This window comes from Salvelinus namaycush, chromosome 9, assembly GCF_016432855.1.
Source record: "Salvelinus namaycush isolate Seneca chromosome 9, SaNama_1.0, whole genome shotgun sequence".
NCBI lineage: Eukaryota > Metazoa > Chordata > Actinopteri > Salmoniformes > Salmonidae > Salvelinus > Salvelinus namaycush.
Window position 1 is genome coordinate 41,980,269 of NC_052315.1, and position 16,740 is coordinate 41,997,008.

At 46.9% G+C, this 16,740-nt stretch overlaps 1 protein-coding gene across 1 annotated transcript in view; it reads right to left on the reverse strand.

The window, feature by feature from the left end:
- The window catches only part of tbxas1 (thromboxane A synthase 1 (platelet)), a 101,913-nt gene that overhangs the window by 16,464 nt on the left and 68,709 nt on the right, over window positions 1-16,740 (reverse strand). The window contains exons 7-10 of the mRNA XM_039001471.1: window positions 15,998-16,086; window positions 15,651-15,799; window positions 15,230-15,357; window positions 14,459-14,809 (exon numbers count right to left, since the gene is read on the reverse strand). Coding sequence (XP_038857399.1) covers window positions 14,459-14,809; window positions 15,230-15,357; window positions 15,651-15,799; window positions 15,998-16,086 — 717 coding nt within the window. The remainder of the gene's footprint in view (window positions 1-14,458; window positions 14,810-15,229; window positions 15,358-15,650; window positions 15,800-15,997; window positions 16,087-16,740) is intronic.

Sequence of the window (16,740 nt, forward strand, 5' to 3'; positions counted from 1 at the left end):
TCTCTGTCTCCCTCTCTGTCTCCCTCTCTGTCTCCCTCTCGGTCTCCTTCTCTGTCTCCTTCTCTGTCTCCTTCTCTGTCTCCATCTCTGTCTCCCTCTCTGTCTCCCTCTCTGTCTCCCTCTCTTTCTACCTCTCTGTCTCCCTCTCTGTCTCCCTCTCTTTCTACCTCTCGGTCTCCCTCTCGGTCTCCCTCTCTGTCTCCCTCTCTGTCTCCCTCTCTTTCTACCTCTCGGTCTCCCTCTCTGTCTCCCTCTCTGTCTCCCTCTCGGTCTCCCTCTCTGTCTCCCTCTCTGTCTCCCTCTCTGTCTCCCTCTCTGTCTCCCTCTCTTTCTACCTCTCGGTCTCCCTCTCTGTCTCCCTCTCTGTCTCCCTCTCTGTCTCCCTCTCTTTCTACCTCTCGGTCTCCATCTCTGTCTCCCTCTCTGTCTCCCTCTCTGTCTCCCTCTCTGTCTCCCTCTCTGTCTCCCTCTCTTTCTACCTCTCGGTCTCCCTCTCTGTCTCCCTCTCTGTCTCCCTCTCTGTCTCCCTCTCTGTCTCCCTCTCGGTCTCCCTCTCTGTCTCCCTCTCTGTCTCCCTCTCTGTCTCCCTCTCTTTCTACCTCTCGGTCTCCCTCTCTGTCTCCCTCTCTGTCTCCCTCTCTGTCTCCCTCTCTGTCTCCCTCTCTGTCTCCCTCTCTGTTTCCCTCTCTGTCTCCCTCGCTTTCTCCCTCGCTTTCTCCCACTGTTGTCTTTTCCCGGTGACGTGACAGACATTGCTGATCAGCGAGCACAGAGAAACGTGACTGCAGGGACAGTCCTGTCGCACACATGCACGCGCAGATACAGACACACACACACACACACAAATGTGATAGCTCGCATGCACATGGATGCATGCATACAGACACACACACACCATCTTCAATCCTCTATATCTATACTGGTCCTCTATATCTATTACCACCTGCATCTTCACACACAACCAGCCCTCCTTCAATCAACACTGTGTGCAACAAGCATTCAACACAAGGTGATTCAGAAATCTGAAGATTCAGATTCATATCAGCATTTCCTTTTACCTCGCTCCGTCTTTCAAACTGATTCTCCCTATCCATCTCTCGTTCTTTCTCCACCCCCACCTTCCCTTTAACCATTTCCTTGCTCTAAATATAAATACTTTTCTGACCTCCTTCTTCCTCTCTCTCTCTCTCACTACTTCCCCCCTATCTTCTTTCATCCCTCTCTCCCTCATTCCTTCTCTCTCTACTAGTGCGAGGTCAGGTTTCAGGGTCAGGGAGTCTTAGTGATGGAGATGAGAGGCTCTATGCGGCCCTACTCAAAGCCCTCTGTCTCTCCTTCTCCATACCTCCGTTCCTCCTCACCCCCCCCCCCCTCCTCAAGTAATCAAGAGGACAGTGGCTTTTCAGGATCATCTGAACAATGCCCCACGGGAAGGGAAGGATGTTAAGGAGGGAGGGAGAGAGGAAAGGAAGGAGAGATGTTCACACAGCCCAGTCCTCATTTCATCCAGTCTATTGAAAAGAGAATAGAAAAGCTGCGTAGAGCGGTGGATGATAGGAGAGAGCAGAAATACCAGCTGCTGCTGCCTTACTGGAATGAACTGGTGAAAAAGCCCTGTAGAGATCACAGGATCAGCCCCAAAATAGAATGCTGTAAGCCTGGATTCACAGACCTTGGACCAGAACAGGAACATGGACTTTGTCTGCAGCTCAATGAAGGGAGACCACTTTCTTGGGCACTCAATATCAATAAATAAAGTTACTCTGTTATATTCTCTAAATATGAAACTTGCCATAAAACATGACCAAGTGCACTGAGGATGTTCAGATTGTTGCATCTACAGCACAGTTGGTGGTATATGGATGGAATCTACCAAAAGGGAACGTATTATCAGTATACTGTAGTTCACAGGCACTGTAAGACCCCTGACTGTGTTAGAGAGAGTACTAATGATTTCACATTCGGAAAGCGATACATTTATGTGGGCGCAGCCTTGGAACCGCAAACAGATCAAATTGGATCACTGCTGCTTTGACTGCCCCCAGCCTTGTTCTCATAGCCTTGTGACGATCATGTGTCAATATCAGGTTATATCATTTCTGAGAAATGACGATTTGATTTTCGTGCGCAACTAAAGAATTAGATAGAATTTCTCGGAATGAGTTTCTCTGTTGTCGGGCTGGATACATATGTTTAACATCACCAATAAATGAAAACGTGGCAATAAGATGAGCGACATAAGTAGGGGTTATAGGAACCATACGATGCATGTAGTTCAGACGCCTTGGGAACCCTGAGGTTAACAGAAGAAAACAGGCTGTATTGAGGAGGGACTACCTAGTACTTGTCCAATAAGAAACGCTTGTTTTCATTTTCTGTTGCAAAGGTGTCCACCAATGAATACAACCCTACTGTGTGGACGGGAGCAGCCGGCTGCTTAATGTGCGCTGTGTGTGCAGGAGCATTGGCAACTACCTCTCTCTCTCTCTCTGTGTCTCTCTCTGTGTCTCTCTCTGTGTCTCTCTCTGTGTCTCTCTCACAGTTTCTCTGTCTCTTTCTTGTGGTTTCTCTCCCTGCTCGTTATGAAGAATAACCCCCCAAAAATCGGCCTGTAGCCTATGTCTGAGATATGCACAATAGAGTTTGTGCCAAATGAGTTCACATTTCAGCATGAGTGATGTTTTGACCTTTGACCTGAGCTGTGGGCAGAGGTTCAGAGAAAGCCCAAAGCCTCCTGCTCCCCCTGCCAGGCCTGGCATCGTGCCATAGGCTTACAGCAGCTCTCACTTCTTTATGGCAGGCAGCCCTTACCTCTGCAACAGCTATAGAGACTAGCTCCAGAACATATAACCTTTTATCTGTAACTTAAACAATAGATGACAAGCTCTCTATTGTACTGCTACAGTAAACACTGAACCCTGTACCCTCTCTCTCTCTCTTTCTCCTCCATCTCCACAATGAACCCTGTACCCTCTCTTTGCACACTCAATCCCTTCTCTCTTTCTCTCTTTCTCTCTCTCTCTCTTTCCTTCTCTGTTCCTCTCTCCCTCTAATCCCCTCTCCCCCTCCCTGAAGCACTCTGCCAACAGACAGACAGTGTGGGAGCAGCATAACACAGCAGGGGCTGCTCAGGCTGAAACATGTCATTTAAGAAGTGCCGGTCTCTCCCCTTTTTCCGTCTTAACATCTTCTGCATGAGTCATTATAGGCCTTGCTTCAACTCATTCTGTTATTTAGGGAGATAAGAATTGCAAATTAATGAGAGGACCCCCTATGGACATCGACACAGCGGTAGAGAGAGAGAGAGGAACATTCATTAGCTGGTCAAAACAGCTGGAATGCTAACTCATCCATGTCAACCCAAAGCTATGTTAACACCAAAGAAATAGAATGAACTAGAATGAACCAAGCCCATCAGCGGTAGAGAGAGAGTGACCAGGCATGAGAGAGGCAGTCAGCGACACATTTGCATGTTTGACTGCTCTAGCCTGAGTGGCACAGTCAGAAGACACCACACGGGGATGGCCCTTCTCAGAAAGAGAGTGAGGTGAGATGATTGAGTCACCGCCGGCTAGCTTTCACAGAACACAGCGTGTCTCTGCTGGAGGCTAGGCTGCCGTAGCCCTCCTGAACACAGCGTGTTTCTGCTGGAGGCTAGGCTGCCGTAGCCCGCCTGAACACAGCGTGTCTCTGCTGGAGGCTAGGCTGCCGTAGCCCTCCTGAACACAGCGTGTCTCTGCTAGAGGCTAGGCTGCCGTAGCCTTCCTGAACACAGCGTGTCTCTGCTGGAAGCTAGGCTGCCGTAGCCCGCCTGAACACAGCGTGTCTCTGCTGGAGACTAGGCTGCCGTAGCCCTCCTGAACACAGCGTGTCTCTGCTGGAGGCTAGGCTGCCGTAGCCCGCCTGAACACAGCGTGTCTCTGCTAGAGGCTAGGCTGCCGTAGCCCTCCTGAACACAGCGTGTCTCTGCTGGAGGTTAGGCTGCGGTAGCCTGCCTGAACACAGCGTGTCTCTGCTGGAGGCTAGGCTGCCGTAGCCTGCCTGAACACAGCGTGTCTCTGCTGGAGGTTAGGCTGCGGTAACCTGCCTGAACACAGCGTGTCTCTGCTGGAGACTAGGCTGCCGTAGCCCGCCTGAACACAGCGTGTCTCTGCTGGAGGTTAGGCTGCCGTAGCCCGCCTGAACACAGCGTGTCTCTGCTGGAGGTTAGGCTGCCGTAGCCCCCCTGAACACAGCGTGTCTCTGCTGGAGGTTAGGCTGCCGTAGCCCCCCTGAACACAGTGTGTCTCTGCTGGAGGTTAGGCTGCCGTAGCCCCCCTGAACACAGCGTGTTTCTGCTGGAGGCTAGGCTGCCGTAGCCCGCCTGAACACAGCGTGTCTCTGCTGGAGGCTAGGCTGCCGTAGCCCTCCTGAACACAGCGTGTCTCTGCTAGAGGCTAGGCTGCCGTAGCCTTCCTGAACACAGCGTGTCTCTGCTGGAAGCTAGGCTGCCGTAGCCCGCCTGAACACAGCGTGTCTCTGCTGGAGACTAGGCTGCCGTAGCCCTCCTGAACACAGCGTGTCTCTGCTGGAGGCTAGGCTGCCGTAGCCCGCCTGAACACAGCGTGTCTCTGCTAGAGGCTAGGCTGCCGTAGCCCTCCTGAACACAGCGTGTCTCTGCTGGAGGTTAGGCTGCCGTAGCCCCCCTGAACACAGCGTGTCTCTGCTGGAGGTTAGGCTGCCGTAGCCCCCCTGAACACAGCGTGTCTCTGCTGGAGGTTAGGCTGCCGTAGCCCCCCTGAACACAGCGTGTCTCTGCTGGAGGTTAGGCTGCCGTAGCCCTCCTGAACACAGCGTGTCTCTGCTGGAGGTTAGGCTGCCGTAGCCCCCCTGAACACAGCGTGTCTCTGCTGGAGGTTAGGCTGCCGTAGCCCCCCTGAACACAGCGTGTCTCTGCTGGAGGTTAGGCTGCCGTAGCCCCCCTGAACACAGCGTGTCTCTGCTGGAGGTTAGGCTGCCGTAGCCCCCCTGAACACAGCGTGTCTCTGCTGGAGGTTAGGCTGCCGTAGCCCACCTGAACACAGCGTGTCTCTGCTGGAGGTTAGGCTGCCGTAGCCCTCCTGAACACAGCGTGTCTCTGCTGGAGGTTAGGCTGCCGTAGCCCTCCTGAACACAGCGTGTCTCTGCTGGAGGTTAGGCTGCCGTAGCCCCCCTGAACACAGCGTGTCTCTGCTGGAGGTTAGGCTGCCGTAGCCCCCCTGAACACAGCGTGTCTCTGCTGGAGGTTAGGCTGCCGTAGCCCCCCTGAACACAGCGTGTCTCTGCTGGAGGTTAGGCTGCCGTAGCCCCCCTGAACACAGCGTGTCTCTGCTGGAGGTTAGGCTGCCGTAGCCCCCCTGAACACAGCGTGTCTCTGCTGGAGGTTAGGCTGCCGTAGCCCGCCTGAACACAGCGTGTCTCTGCTGGAGGTTAGGCTGCCGTAGCCCACCTGAACACAGCGTGTCTCTGCTGGAGGTTAGGCTGCCGTAGCCCACCTGAACACAGCGTGTCTCTGCTGGAGGTTAGGCTGCCGTAGCCCTCCTGAACACAGCGTGTCTCTGCTGGAGGCTAGGCTGCCGTAGCCAGCCTGAACACAGCGTGTCTCTGCTGGAGGTTAGGCTGCCGTAGCCCACCTGAACACAGCGTGTCTCTGCTGGAGGTTAGGCTGCCGTAGCCCTCCTGAACACAGCGTGTCTCTGCTGGAGGCTAGGCTGCCGTAGCCAGCCTGAACACAACGTGTCTCTGCTGGAGGCTAGGCTGCCGTAGCCCACCTGAACACAGCGTGTCTCTGCTGGAGGTTAGGCTGCCGTAGCCCGCCTGAACACAGCGTGTCTCTGCTGGAGGCTAGGCTGCCGTAGCCCGCCTGAACACAGCGTGTCTCTGCTGGAGGCTAGGCTGCCGTAGCCTGCCTGAACACAGTGTGTCTCTGCTGGAGGCTAGGCTGCCGTAGCCCGCCTGCTGCCAACTCCTACTGCCACACACTAAACATACGTGAGATTAATCATGACTAAAAACTTAATCTACAGAACGTGCTTGTGAATGAGAATAACAATTACAATCAATTACTGAACAAGAATTACAATCGATGGAACGTCAAAGTTTTGGCAATGACTTCAGATTAGACCAGGATAGGCTGCAGATGACTTGAAGGAATGAAATAGTGTGGCTCTTTCAATGTGTGTGGCTCTGCAATACCATGTATCTGAGATGACTGACTGACATTGAAAAAGCTTTCAGGATTGAACAAGCCTGTATGCTAGTAGGTTAAAAAACCACAGTCAGTCTTTCACAGTGCTGAAAGAAAGGCAGTGGGTTGAGGTAGCTGTGACGAGCTCTGAAGCCCTGCAGGAGCAGAGAGAAAGAACGACCCAGTCAGCAGCCAGACGTCTGATAAAATGGCCACCCAGCTGGTCTACACTCTTAGACAAAAAGAACAAAAAAGAACCTTCTTTGGGTTCTTTGCCTGTCCCCATAGGAGAACCCTTTGAAGAACCCTTTTTGGTTGCAGGTAGAACCTTTTTGGTTCCAGACACCCTATTCCCTTTCTACAGAGGGTTCTACACGGAACCCAAAAGGGTTCTACCTGGAACCAAAAAGGGTTTTCCTATGGGGACAGCAGAATAACCCTTTTTTCTAAGAGTGTATAAACACGTTTATGTACACAGGCATTGCTGTGTGTATCCAATCAAGTTCCCTGCGTCAAAGACTCGAAAATTCGCTCAGACTGTTGAAATCACCAATGGCCCTCACCAGCAAGCTAGGCATACAGCGCGCTAGCACTCTACAGGGAATGTCCTACCTAACATTAGTCTTTGGGGGTTTTTTTTGTAGAGTTTTCTGAAAACCTACCACTGACATATCCCATTCAGACTCCTTAGAAAGGTTCAGGACAGAGTCATATTTTGAGGTAGGTGGGTTAAGTCTAGAGTCCAGGGTCTTATACAATATCTGAGGACTTTCAAAATGCTGCAATGCAGAGTAGTGTTGACAACAGTTATCAGTGGTGTTGCCTATCATTAAAACTACCATTAGGACAAATTATATCCAGTCCAATCAGCAGACAATACTCTTCATCTCATCTCCTTCATTATATAACAGTAAATACCAGATCTTGTTGCGGTGCCTTGTAACAACATCTAATGTTACAGGCTGCTCAGTAGGCTTCTATTCACAACGTCCAATAACAGTGCTCTATTTCAGAGGCAAGTCAGAGTATGAATGGATAAAAGTCCACTGCAGAAAAAAGGCATTGAGATAATAAACAAATATGCTGTATATCACATCAGATTGACTCCAACACCAAGAAGATACAAAAAAAAAAATTAAACAGTGAGGAAGTGAGCACTGTTACATTTGCACTGATACATTTTGATCAGGAAGTAAATCACAGGAAGCAGAACGGGCAGAGTCAGTTGGTTTACACTGCGAGCTCTCTCTGGAGACACTTCTTCCCTTGTGAGTTGAAGGATTAAGCATTAAAGAGCAGCGTATCGGCACGGTCCCGAACGAGGGAAGATGAGATGAAAGAGTGTCTGACTCCAGATGCTCCAGTCACAGAGATCTCCTCCTCTGTGTGCGTTTGATCCTGTCTTCCGGTCTGCTGCCTGCTCCACTCTGTTCTCCGCTGTTCAGGCCTTGGTCCGGGTATTAAGATGCAGAAGGAGATGGGGGAGTAGAGGATCTAACAAGGTCATGGCTGCGTCTGAAATTGCACCCTATCCTCTATATAGTGCACTACTTTGACCACGGTCCTATGGACCCTAGGACATAGGGTGCCATTTTCGAAGCACACATAACCTTGTAAGAGCCTCCACTCCCCGTCTAACTGTTTATGTGTTCCATATTAGAGCTGCAGAGTTGATCATGGCTGTGACAACAGCAGGGGTGGTTATTTAATGGGGCACTTTGTTAAGGCCGGAAGACACAGACGCTGGAGCTTCTTGCGAGACTCATAGACAGAAGAGATGCAGAGTGAAATGAAACAACCAATAAGCAACCTCTGAATCTCCTTGTTTCTATGTGTGTGTGTATGTGTGTATCTATGTGTATGTGTGTATGTATGTGTATGTGTGTATGCGTCAGAGTATGTGAGCAGAGCGGAGCTGGAGTGAGGAGCGTGCCTAATTGACTGTAGGCTGAGTGAGATTCCAAAAGGCTGGAGCGTCGGCCTTCTCGCCCGCTCCAATTTCACTCCAGTAGCGCTCACTTCACGAGATCAGGGCATGCCCGTCCCAGCATGCATTTGTAGTCTACTTGTGTTCTGCTATCTATAGCTAAATATTTTCATAAAGAAACTGATAAAACACACAGGTGCTAAATCAAGGAGACTTACAAAGATGAGGACCAATAGCAAGAGAGGGAGTGCAGTGATGTAATATCCACAACTAAATCATTGTGGAACCTGAAAAGACATATATCCCGAAAGCATGATGGCATACTTACTATGTGCACATGCTAAAAGAAAGGAACGAGGTGGGTAGATAACTTAGTGTGTCATTGTAGCAAAGTATTTATAAACTAAAAATCAGATCTCTGAAAAGTTTCATTCATTTTTGTTCTATTATCTATACAATAGGCCATCACTGATTTTGGTCCAATAGGCCTGGCATATTCCCTCTTTCAAGGAGCTTTCCGTTTTGATTGGGTTATTTTGCCTAAAAACCTTCAGGCCTACCTATAGAGAACAAAATGCATCCCTGCCCAGCCAGCAAGAGTGGCATAAAGGGTGTTTATCATCCCCAGTGGCTGTGCAGGTGTGGAGAGGATATTCTCCGCTGCTGGCCTGCTCTCCAGGCACCATCGCATGAGCCTGAACCCACAGACTGGCCAAACTCGTGTTTCTAAAATAAGGCATTTTACGTTTAATTTGTATTTAATTCTATGTAACCCACAGCCTATATGCACAATTTATAGACTATAATGATTTAATACAACAAAATGTTGCTTTATGTCCCTACCAGCCCTACCAGCCTATACTCTCTGTTTATAATATATGCATAGTCACTTTAATTATACATTCATGTACATACTACCTCAATTGGCCCGACCAACCAGTGCTCCCGCACATTGGCTAACCGGGCTATAGGCATTGTGTCCCACCACCGACCAACCCCTCTTTTTACAATACTGCTACTCTCTGTTCATCATATATGCATAGTCACTTTAACCATATCTACATGTACATACTACCTCAATAAGCCTGACTAACTGGTGTCTGTATATAGCCTTGCTACTGTTATTTTCAAATGTCTTTTAACTGTTGTTTTATTTCTTTACTTACCTACACACAGACACACACACACCTTTTTTTGCACTATTGGTTAGAGCCTGTAAGTAAGCATTTCACTGTAAGGTCTACACCTGTTGTATTCGGTGCACGTGACAAATAAACTTTGATTTGATTTGATTTGTGGCGCACTCGCAAATGCTTCACAATGTATTTCTTTGTAAGCTATAGCCTTGAAATAATTGAAATAATAAAGCCTAAATAATTCATTTTAGGCTCCTGTCTGGCTCCTGACCTATTTACAGTGTTTATATGCTGTTTAATATGACATCTGGCCTATTTGAAATGATGAGCACTTCTTGCATTCACCTTTTCATGTTTATTAAAATACTTTTCATTCAAATCATATGGTTTGGTGTCAATACTTCAAAACCAAATGGTAGGTCCAGGTAGTCACAAAAACAGATGGGTGTTGCTTAAATTAATGAATGGAGCGAATATGGAGCGTTTTTTTGTGTGTTTTTATTGCGCAGAGCGGTTGGAAAGGACATGGAGCGCCAGAGCCGTGCGCAGGATTTCCGACTGCTCAACTCTGTGCTCACATAGTCTGGTGTGCGCCCCTGTTGTCCTGCAAACCCCGGCTTCATCTACCAGACAAAGATAGGTTTTCATCCAAAATGAATGCAGCAAAATATTGGCTGTTGTCTGGGTTTTTATCTCGCAATAGAGTGGCAGCGCACGTCAAACCGCAGGCTGTTGTGACCCCGGAGAAACAGATTGAAAATCCTCAATCTGAAAAATGCCAACCCACCCCTCCCTCTTTGCCCCCCACCCCCCTATCCTATCCAGTCCAGTCTCTCTGATTTATTTTTGTTCCAGCCAGGTCCGATCACTGTCTGTCTTTCACACTCATCACCACAGCTGGCCTGCAGCGTGGCAGACTGGCCTGCAGCAGAGATGGACTTCTTACAGTTGAGGTGGAGTTTATATGGGACTGGGTCATGCTGAATCCCCTGTTTACAGAGTTGCAGTCAATTCCATTTATATTGTTAATGCAGGAAGTAGTGCTGAGCGATTAGTGCTTTTTGAGGTTGGTTCAGTTTCGGTTTGATTCTGAAAAAATGATCACAGTTATCATTTTCGGGTTTAGATTTATTTGCTTTTTACATTAAATGACCTCTGCATTATGTGGGTTGAATGCTGTAACAACACAGAATAAAACAATTAATCAAAGTCCCATGATGGTAGTGACTACCCATTACTGCTTATCACTTATTAATCATAATTTATTCATTTTACTTTAATAAAATATTTCAGTTGTTCATTCCAAGTCATCATCTCATCTCTATAGAGCTACTGCCTACGCTGTCTGACAAAATCACTATTTTACTAGTTATTCGATGTAAATAAGGCATACTTTATTGACTGCTAAATACAAACTATCAATCAACTGCTCTATCCCTCTCGATCTTGTATTGTTCTGTCTCTTCTTTCTCTCTGTCTGCCCCACATTAACCTAGCAGGTGTAAAAGAAACACACAGACTGGACAAGTAGGCACGCAATGGATTATGGTCATAGTACTTAAATACCACGTTTTCTGCGCTAAACAAAAATATAAACGCAACATGTAAAGTGTTGGTCCCATGAAATAAAATAGCCCATGCATTTTCCATATTCACAAAAAGCTTATTTCTCAAAAAAGTTATGCACAAATTGGTTTATTGTGCATCCCTGTTAGTGAGCATTTCTCCTTGCCAAGAAAATCCATCCACCTGACAGGTGTGGCATATCAAGAAGCTGATTAAACAGCATTATCATTACACAGGTGCACCTTGTGCTGGGGACAATAAAAGGCCACTCCAAAATGTGCAGTTTTTTCACACAACACAATGTCACAAATGTCTCAAGTTTTGAAGGAGCGTGCAATTGGCATACTGACTGCAGGAATGTCCACCAGAGCTGTTGCCAGAGAATGTTGTAGTACGTAATACCGGCCTTACAACCACAAACCCAGCCCAGGACCTCCACATCCGGCGTCTTCACCTGCGGGATCGTCTGAGATCAGCCACCTGGACAGCTGATGAAACTGTGGGTTTGCACAACCGAAGAAACCGTCTCAGGGAAGCTCATCTGCGTGCTTGTCGTCCTCACCAGGGTCTTGACCTGACTGCAGTTCGGCATCATAACCAACTTCAGTGGGCAAATGCTCACCTTCGATGACCACTGGCACGTTGGAGAAGTGTGGTCTTCACGGATGAATCCCGGTTTCAACTGTACCGGGCAGATGGCAGACAGCGTGCATGGCATCGTGTGGGTAAGCGGTTTGCTGATGTCAACATTGTGAACAGAGTGTCCCTATAACGACACAAGGTGAGACCCAGATGCAGACACAGGAGGCAGATGGTTCGAGTCTCTGATATTAATTGAACAACGAGGGGCCGGCGAGAGGCAGGTCGAGGACAGGCAAGAGATCATAACCAGGTCAGAGTCCAAACAGTACAGGGGGGCAGGCAGGCTCAAGGTCAGGGGCAGGCAGAATGGTCAGGCAGGCGGGCTCAGTGTCACGGTAGGCAAAAGGTCAGAACCGGGAGGACTCAAAAAGAGAGACTAGGAAAAACAGGAGCTTGGAAAAATGCTGGTTGACTTGGCAAGACAAGACGAACTGGCAACAGACAAACAGAGAACACAGGTATAAATACACTGAGGGTAATAGGGAAGATGGGTGACACCTGGAGGGGGGTGGAGACAATCACAAGGACAGGTGAAACAGATCAGGGTGTGACAGTCCCATGGTGGCGTTGGGGTTATGTTATGGGCAGGCATAAGCCATGGACAACGAACACAATTGTATTTTATCGATGGCAATTTGAATGTATAGAGATACCGTGACGAGATCCTGAGGCCCATTGTTGTGCCATTCATCCACCGCCATCACCTCATGTTTCAGCATGATACAGTGGTTCTTCTTGTAAAAGTTGCGTCATACTGCAGCACAGAATTCTATGGCACCTTATTTCATTGTCAGCCATTGTTGCCACTAATGCTAGTTAGTGCTAGTTTGACCACCAGAGGGCATCTTTGAAAAGCATTCTTCAATATTGGCTGTACTAGAGAATTTAAAACCTTTTTTTGTAAGAACATAATATATGGGATTGATTTCACGAAATGTAGCTTAATTCATTTAAGGAATATTATGGTGTTTCTATTCCAAGAAAAACAAAAAATGAAACCCCCAGGGTTTTTCCAATGCTTCATTGGTCTGTTTCGGTTGATGGCCCTCTGATCTGCACTTGTTAGATGGCCCTCCGACCTGCAACCGTATTCTACGGTTATATATGTGTCGACTAAAGCGATTTAATTCATGAATGCATTTGAAAGTTTTTTAATATTGTGATAGTGAAGAGCAAAATTCCTCTCAAGAGAATTAACATTACAGTTACACCAACTGGTAGGCTAATCACACAATTGTACAAAATGGTAAGAGAACTGGTGAAGAAAGTTACCCCTCTACACACACATTTCTTTACCAGAATCTCTAAATGAAAATACTGTCAGATCCATAAAATGTCCTTGTACAGTAGTAGATCTAATTAACAGCACATTACTCAACACTAGGGAGACTCATGTCGCCTACGGTAGGGCTACAGTATATGTAAAAATAATTTTTTCAATGACGTGACTCTCCGACCAATAATTCAATTTAGAGGATTGGCGGATTCTAAATTCATATCTAAGGGGCATTTTTAGTTAGGGCAAAACTGGTCTGTGAGAATATCTAAGGGGCTTTTATATAAATATAATTCAGGGTTAATAATAATAATAATCACTTTGCTTAAACAATTATGATATATTGGAGATGATTTCATTTTCAAATAAGCTAAAGTTATTGGCTGTACTAGAGAATTTAAAACCTTTTTTTGTAAGAACATAGTATATGGGATTGATTTTAAGAAATGTAGCTTAATTCATTTGATTAATATTATGGTGTTTCTATTCCAAGAAAAACTAAAAACTAAACCCTCAGGGTTTCTGTTAGAAAATATGGAGCTGTACAATGTGACCTTTATTAAACTAGGCATGTCAGTTAAGAACAAATTCTTATTTACAATGACCGCCTACACCGGTCAAACCTGGACGACCTTGGGCCAATTGTGCGCCGCCCAATGGGCCTCCCAATCACGGCCGGTTGTGATACAGCAAACCTAACTAAGAAATACATTTGACGATACAATTCTCCCCTTACCCTCCTTCTTGGCAAGAGTCTATTGTCCTGTTAATAGCCCATAATGGCGCTGTACAACGTGACTGTTCAGGAGAAGGCTACAGTACTACAGTAAGAGCAAAATAACCCTAACATTTCAACACACTAATTGTAGTCTAGCCAATACCCAAAAGGAGATTCCGTGAATATAAAATCTCATTACTTATCAAGACCAGTCCCGGTGCTTGTCTCAGAGCAGCGCTGTCTTGACCTCTGAATGCCGTCTTTCCCCCTTCCACTTGCCTTTTCCATTCATTTTGAAATAGTATTTTCCAGTAAGCATAATCAGTGCTCTAGGTCCCCCTTACGCTGGTCTGGAGCAGTGACGCAGTGATGCAGGGTACCGTACTAAACCACAAATTACCTCTAAATTCCGCAGCATAAAGTAATCTCAAAACTTTTAGTTGAGCAACCACTGCAATGCACGGCCCCATGTTGCAAGGATCAGTACAAAATCCTGGAAGCTGAAAATTTCCCAGTTCTTCCATGGCCTGCATGTCACCCATTGAGCCTGTTTGGGATGCTCTGGATCGTCGTGTATACAACAGCGTGTTCCAGTTCCTGCCAATATAAAGCAACTTCGCACAGCCATCGAAGAGGATTGGGACAATATTTCACATGCCACAATCAACAGCCTGATCAACTCTATGCAAAGGAGATGTGTCATGCTGCATGAGGAAAATGGTGGTCCCACCAGACTGACTGGTTTTCTGATCCACGTCCCTACCTTTTTGGGGGGGGGGGGGGGGGGGGGGTGTATCTGTGACCAACAGATCCATATCAGTATTCCCAATCATGTGAAATCCATAGATTAGGTCTAATCAGTGTGGGACCATTTACATAATCTGGTTAGGATTTTAGTAGTTTCAATAATCCATCATGGCACACATACTGTGACGACAAACGAAGGTGATTGTGAACATAAGGTGCATACAAGAAGGCCCATACTCACATATCTGGTGAAGAAGTCATCCACCTCAGCCTGTAGTTTTCTCTGACACTCTGGGTGTAGAGCCAGGAGGTAGCAGGTGAAGGCCAGCGTGTTGCTACTGGTCTCGTAACCCGCCAGGAAGAACACAAACGCTTGACCCACTATCTCATCCTCCGACATCGTGCTCTTCTGGGTCTGGACCGAGCGCCTGTCGGGCGACTCGTGGCTGCCGGCGCCGCCATTTTCTTGTTCTCCGGAGTGGTGTGTGTGGGCCAGTTCATCAGCACGGTTCACCACATCAAAGTGTTCAAGAGAGACACATTCCTTGGTGCTGCGCGTGTCCAGCATCAGCTGCAGGAAGTCTCGCCGCCGCTACACACACACACACACACACACACACTTGTTGTTAATTAATATGTTGTTTATTGATGTGTTGTTTATTGATGTGTTTGACAGGTCGTCATTGTAAATAAATTTGTTCTTAAATGACTTACCTGTCTAAATAAAGGTGAAATAAACATGAGCGCACACACACACACACACACACACACACACACACACACACACACACACACACACACACACACACACACACACACACACACACACACACACACACACACACACACACACACACACACACACACACACACACACACACACACACACGCACTCAAAGATCAAGAACAGAGAAGAGAAAGGGAGAGAGATAGAAAAAGAGTCCTTCATACCATTCCCATCTTTTATAAAGGAGCAGACGTTTTCACAGGAAAGCTCAGTAACACACTGTACCTCTTCAACAGGCTGCTCATCTCTCTGTCTGATGATCTTCTGGATACAGTTGATGAAGAAGTTGTTCATCTCATCCCTCCCCTTGTTGGGGATGAACCGGGCCAGAGGAGCCAGGAATGGGAAAGCAACTGTAGACAGCAAGAGAAGAACCAACACAATACCATCTGTGTCAGTCCACTTACGGCAGCATCTAGGGAATGCAGTACAGTATATGTTAAGTGGACATGCCCCTTGTAATATATACTGTATATAGAGTCCAATAATAGTGTGTATGATTATGTTAAAAACATAACACTGTTGTTTTAAAATCTTTCTCTCTTTCATTTGGATAATTGTTGCTAGTAGTACAGCTGTTTCCTAGACAGTATTTCTCAGCCTATGATGAGTTTGTTGGATTAAGGCAGGGCTCCACAGTACTCACTGAAGACGAACATGATGGGTCTGAAGAAGGAGAAAGAGAAGAACTTCTGGGCGTGGTGAACAAATGGGTCATCTGGGTCCTTCTGAGAGTCCACCTGGGTGCCAAAGGCCACGCTGGCTATCACGTCCATGGTGAAACAGCCAAAACACCTGAGGAGAGAGAACCAACCCAGTCAACACAATACGGTATGTGGAGGATATTATATAGCCCTTATCCAATGATAATACATTACAAACATCTGGTTTTTGTTTGTTTGGAAAAATAGACAATAACAATTGTATAGCCTAATGAATGAACCATCCTTATAATGACCCCCATGAGAGGGAAAGTTACTGTAGTTACAGTACCTGTGAATGTCAAAGCTCTCTGCAGACTCGACATGTCCATTCAGGTTGGTGAGCAGGGTGTCCGTGGCCATGTTGATCAGAGGACCCATCTGCACCGAGACAGAAACATGAGCATCTACTTTCTATACTCATCTAACATAATGTTAACTTAAGACCTAGGGACCATGTGAAGACGTTTGGATATCTTGGCGCAACGACTAAGGTCTTGGGTTGACAGTCATTGGACCCTGGTTCAAGTCTCTGTCGGGGGCTACCCCCCCCAAATACGCTGCAAAATATCATATGAATATAGATACAACAACTGATCCCTTTTCATATTTTCCTGTGCAAAAAAATCACTTTAAATCAAGACTCATCTGACAAATGTGCGAGATGGAATCAGGAGTGAATGTTGGTCCACGTGCATGAATCAGTCCTGGTCATAAGTACAGTACAGGAGGGGATACTGCTGCCGTGTATGTGGTGCCCTCTCCTCTTCTCCTCACCTCCAGCCCCTCTCAGAAAAGTGTATGTGTTTGTGTGTGTGTGAGGACACCCTGAGGCAAGGAGAGGACCTGAATCAATTAAAATCCCATTAAAGTCATTGCCATTACAGAGGTCATTACCAAGGGGAAAAGAACCCTGATGATGATGGATCAAACAGATATCTAATTAATTCATTTATTCATTAAGGGAAGAGCTCTTCTGAGCATGGTGATTGCTGTGTTACAATGCGGGACTGAGAGAGTCTCAAGAACACTCTC